At 49.6% G+C, this 5593-nt stretch overlaps 1 protein-coding gene across 5 annotated transcripts in view; it reads right to left on the bottom strand.

Annotated features, from left to right (window-relative positions):
• SPACA9 (sperm acrosome associated 9) overlaps positions 1-5593 on the bottom strand; it is a 10205-nt gene that overhangs the window by 4133 nt on the left and 479 nt on the right. For 3 of the 5 annotated variants that reach the window (XM_042480052.1, XM_042480053.1, XM_042480055.1), the window contains exon 2: positions 2344-2499. In XM_042480052.1, the coding sequence (XP_042335986.1) occupies positions 2344-2499 (156 nt within the window). Of the gene's footprint in view, positions 1-2343; positions 2500-4206; positions 4352-4446; positions 4690-5593 lie in introns of those variants that run through there. The other 2 variants (XM_042480056.1, XM_042480057.1) reach the window with 2 other exon arrangements.

The following is a 5593-nucleotide window of genomic DNA, read 5'->3' as shown; positions in this document are numbered from 1 at the left end:
ACCCACCCTGGGAGGTGTAGATCAAACTGAGCTTTGTAGACCCCCCCAAAAAACAGGGGCTTTTGCCCTTGGGCATAGAAGCCCCCCCCCTTCTACTAGCCAGGTAGGAGAGGCCTTGTGGGCATGGGAGAGAAAGAAAGTGCAACTTCTGCCAGGGCTCCAGCAAAAGCACTGATCCGCTTTAAGTATCAAGGAGCATTGCAGAGAAGAGGACGGAGGCATATTTCCTGCTGCCTCAGAGTACAGAGTGGCACAGATGGTTCTCCTCCAAACAAATTTTCACAAGAGCCCTGCAAGGTAAGTCAAACAGGCCCATGATCATGGCTCAGTGGGGACTCAATGAATAAGCCCCACAAATCACCAGCCTGCCTATCCAGCTGGTGGAGGAGCCACTATGGGGACTTCCTACTGTAGTGGAGCTGTAGTGGCACAAGTGAATTGGGGGGCTGCTGGCTACCTTCTGCTCTTGACCCCTGGACATCTGCCATCCCAATCCCCCTATGCTTGGCTCCAGGTGTCCCCTTCTCCCTCTGGCTCCATGGCCCAAGTGCAAATGTGAGGCTGGTTGATGGGAGGCCTCCCTTGTGCCAGACAATTTCACTCCCTCTGCGCAAAGAGGGCAAGGGCAGCATCTCATGAGACACATGTGCCTCCCCAGGCATTTTGTGGCCCCAGAATTGGAAGTGGGGTTTTTTAAACCAAAAAATGGTTGATTTCCATTTCTGGACACAGCAGCAATTTTACTTTAAAAACAAGGCACACCCTGCACTCGGTTGACATCTAGCCATTTCTGGTAGGAAGTCTTCTATACCCCACCTCCATTTTTGGAGCCTGATTGTAGGTTTTCACTGATGGGGTATATTGGCCAACCCCCTCCCCCATATGAGAATGAGAACAGCAATGAAAATTTCCCACAATCCTTCAGGGTGATGCTGGGGGGCCTTATGGTAGCAGACAGGGGAGAAGGCAAGTATCTGCTTTTCTCCTGTGTGTTTTCCAAATGCCCAGAAGCTGCCTTTTGAACTGCATGAGACAGAAGAGTGCGCACACACGTGTGTGTCTGTGTGTATGCGTGTGGTGATGTATGGAAAGAGGCAGGAGGTGCTATGCCTCTGCCCTTTGACCCCACCTGTATCTATTTATAAAGAAGGAGATGAAGGGGGGCAAAGTAGGGAAAGTACATGGAAATCGCACATTTTGAGGCTGGTCAGAGACTTCTCTGTGTGTGTTTATGTGTATATGCTTAAAAGTGTTGCAAATGAGCACATCTATTACTTGTTCTACTCCAAACATGGTTGTGAACCACAGATGTGTCTGTGTGCATGACTATGTCTTGTCTGTAAAAAAGAAATGCCAAGACGGGTGCTTATGATCCATCCTACTTTCCAATCTTGGCGAGACACACAAAGCGCTCCACTTCCCCCTCAGGACAGGCAGATGGCCGGCTCCATCCATCACCTTACTTTCAGCCACACAGTCCTTATTTTTAATGGGCCATTTCCAAAGCTCTAGTTACACCATGGGGATGCCTGTGTGTATGCGGAGCAGTGGCGGGAGGAATGCAGCGGGGATATCTGTGTGAGTGAGAGAGAGATGAAGAACTGGAAAGGGAGGCTGTTGCTTCCTACCGCCTGTAACATGCCCCAAATTTCATGAGGAACGGGGAGCAGACAGGAGGTTTTAGATCATCCACAGAAAAGACATGGAGGGATGTGCAATAATCAGGCACGGGCCCACCTGGATGTTTTGGATCACAACTCCTTGCCACTGGCCAGGATGGCTGAAGTCCAAAACACCTGAAGAGCCAATGTACCGCAACTCCCCTCTCCCCATGACTCTGGTATAGACCAATAAAGTCTCTTCTCACAGGGCTGCTGGATGTTTTGGTTGTACCTATTCTTTCACACAATTGGCTTATTGCACCTTTTTTCTTTCATGACCTTTGCTCAAGGTGGAGGGAACACCATTGGGTTCAAGTGCTAGATTGTGCTGGACCTCACATAGCCGCATTTGGGATGGTGGTGGATATGACTATTTTTGTTCCTTGTTTAGTAAAGGAAGGAAAGCACTTCTCTTTTTGGAATCATGATAATAGTGATGAACAGCTTGGAGGTGATGCTAAATTCTTCTGGGAATTCTGCTCCATGGAGATTTTGGCATTGATCTGACTTGTGTGGGTAACATGGAGTAGTTTGCTGCCTCCTGCCTCCTTCAGCCATAGATCCACATCTCTGGTCCCAGGAAAGGCCAGAGGCAGCACAAAATCTGCCCCCAAGCTCTCCTAGGGTACCCAGAGTGGTTGCCCAGCCCTGCCACCTCCCTGGGTGCTGCCAAGTGTGCTACCTGTCCAATGGTGGAGACGGGCCTGATCTTGTCATGTGCATTTTCCCGCGTGTGCTCCAGGGCAGCGATGAAGGTAAATTGCTGCTGCTGGAAGATCTTGTAGGTCTGTTCAATGTTCCGAAGGCTTTCCTTGATCTCGTTCATTTTCCCCCCCTCCTGGAAATTTTGAGAGGGAGAGAAACAGCCCCCAAAACCATTAGAAATGTCATATTACAACACAATCACAGCCAGTAAGGTTTAGGAGATGAATTGTAAATAAGCAGATGGCTCCAACTACATGTTTGGCCTGAAGGGCTCCACTGGAAATTTGAGAGCCAACAGGAAAACGGAGACACGGCAAGGTTGTTGCAGAGCCAGGCTCTGCAAGGATCCTGTCCACATCCCTTGACTACATGGCAGAATTGGATGGACTAGAAAGTCCTTCGTGGTCCTGTTCACCTCTATGGTTATGTGTATCGCACATGGATGGATGCATGTGATTTGTATTCTATCTACTTTCAATTGCCTGATTCTCTTCTACTGTCTTTTATTATATCTGAGTTTTTTTCCTTGACACCTGGGACGACTTCTGCATTTTTGATCCTCTTTGTGACAAGAAAATCCCTATTTTATATTTACATACAAACAGCATGTCTGTACATGGTTGTTGTTGCTGTTGCTGATGGTGACGGAGGACTACATGCTGCCTCATCTCAAACCAGCATGGGATGTTGGTTCGAGTAGAGATTAGTATGATGCCTTGGACAGGACTCTGGGAGATCAAAGTTCGAATTCTTCCTCAGCTAGAGAAAGGCAATAGTAAACTCCCTTGGAAGAAAGCTACCCAAGAAAACTCTAGATGAGGGTCTCTGTAAGTCAGAGTTGACCTGAAGGCAGATAAGAACAACAATTTGGCAGGTGACTCCCTTGGGACACACTAAATTAGGACTTGACAGAATGAAGGAAAAGTGGAATTGATTCTTAAAACATAAATAGATAGAAATTGCAGTCTCCTACTTGGTTTGGTTTCATTTGCTTCTTTGTGCCTGAATATACAACCATGAGATCCCATTTATCTAAAAGAGCATCTAATTCCCTTCCTTGCTTTTTCTATTTTCAAATGCTGCAAAACCTTATTGCAGCATTTAGTGTAACCCAGAGGACCATCAAGTGTTCCTTTCTTCCAATAGCTTGCAGCCACAGTGTATGTATGTATACACAGAAGTGTGTATGTGTTCCAAGGGAGAACAAATGAGCTGGGGGGGTCACTCTCCGCAGTGGTCTCAGTCCCCCAAATGGTAAGTCATTCCCATAAAATGCAGCAGAAAGAGCCCAACAGCTCCCAGGAGAGCCCTGACAATCGGCCGCCATAAACCCCTGTGAGCTGGCCATAAACTTAACATGGCCATGCATCAACTGTGATGTGGTGGAAAGACCAAAGGGAGGGAGGTCTCCCTTGGCTGGCATAAAAACAGTGGCCCAATTGGCGGTAACTTTCCTTCAGCCATTAAGTGGACAGCTGGCCTCTTGGAAGGCAAGGCCACCTTTGTGAATTGGCAGGGGAAAAGAAATGCGAAGTGGCAACTCCAACATAAAAGACTTGCTAGAATGGAGCTGGGGGATGCTGCCATCCTTGCTGTCCATCCTTCCCCTCCTGCCTGCCTTGTGTCCCCTCGTCCAGCTGCCTGGCACTCTGCTGCATGCCTTGCCAAAACTGACCAGTGATTACAGTGACCCTGGACCCAACAGCTGGCTGTCCAGTGCCCTTGCTTAGTATGTCAAGCAAAGGCACTGGTCAACCAGCTATTGGGCCCAAAGTCACTGCAGGGCATTGTAAACACTGGTCAGTTTTGGGGCTGCAGAGAACAGGCTGCCTGCTCTTACCCTAAATGGCTTCAAACTCCAACTCCCAGAATTCCATAGCCATGAGTCAGATAAAGAGTTAAAGCGGTACCAAAGCGGGTTATTTCTCCACTATGGATGCAGCCCCAAACTAGCTTATCCCTGGAGTGTGTGTTTTGGGCCACACACACAACAGGAAGAGCCAGGGATTGTGGGAACTGTAGTCCAGAAAGGCAGCTGACTTCCCTCCATCCCTACCAGGACCCCCGGGCCTTTGCCCACCTTGGCTCCCGGCCCAGATCCCGCATGTCCCTGTGCTGTTCCTCCTCCTCCTCCTGGCTCCCTCCCGGTGGACAGGCAGGAGGCCTTGGGGCCGGTGGCGATTGTTACTCCCAGTGTCTCCGGGGCAACCGCCCAGCCGCCCAGGGCAGCCTCCCTCCCCGCCTCGCTGTTGCTGCTTTTGCCTGGCCTCGCTTCTCCCAGAGGGATCGAGGAGTCCTAAATTGAACATGAGTCCACAGTGTGACGCTGCAGCTAAAAAGGCCAATGCGATTTTAGGCTGCATCAATAAAAGTACAGTGTCTAGATCAAGGGAAGTAATAGTGCCACTCTGTTCTGCTTTGTCTTTAAGCAGAGGCTGGATGGCCATCTAATGGGGATGCTTTGACTGGGAGTTCCTGCGTGGCAGACTGGGGTTGGACTGGGTGGCCCTTATAAATCCGCCATGTTGGCCAATGATCTGGCATTCTGGGAGCTGAAGTCCAACATCTCTTAAAGGGCAGAGTTTGGGGAGCATGGGGGCTAGAAAGGAGCCTCGCACTTTGTGTATTGGACTCTGGTCCCAAACACACCGCAGAAACAACGCGATTTGAGGCCGCTTTAACAGCCCTGGCTGAGTGCCATGGAATCCCTGGCTCTGCGACAGGGAAGGCTTAATGTACGACAAAAACTACAGTTCCCAGCATCCCCTAGCGTTTGAGCCAGGGGGCGGTTAAAGCGGTTTGGGACTGGATTGTTCCTGGTGTGTGGATGGGGCTGAATGGAACAAAACACGTTGAAATTGAACCAAGAGACCAGAGACTCAGACAGAGGGTCTTAATCTGGGTTAATTTAGGAGGTGTGTGTCAGTTCTGGGAGACATTGAGCCACGACAGCACTTCCCAGGATTCCATGGCTGCATCCAGACTGGAGAAATAACCTGGTTTGGTACCGCTTTGATTGCATTCTGGCTCAAGGCTGTGGAATTCTGGGAGTTGGAGTTTGTTGTAGGGCCCAGAGCAGAGCTTTATCTGGTTCAAGGCTATGGAATTCTGGGAGTTGGAGTTGGTTGTGGGCCCAGAGCGGAGCAGAACTCCGCTCTGGGCCCCACAACAAACTCCATCTCCCAGAATTCCATAGCAAAGAGTCAGACAAAGAGTTAAGCCTTGAG

Source organism: Sceloporus undulatus, chromosome 7, assembly GCF_019175285.1.
Source record: "Sceloporus undulatus isolate JIND9_A2432 ecotype Alabama chromosome 7, SceUnd_v1.1, whole genome shotgun sequence".
Taxonomy (NCBI): domain Eukaryota; kingdom Metazoa; phylum Chordata; class Lepidosauria; order Squamata; family Phrynosomatidae; genus Sceloporus; species Sceloporus undulatus.
Note: the sequence above shows the minus strand (reverse complement) of the source record. Positions and strands in the feature narration are given on the sequence as shown.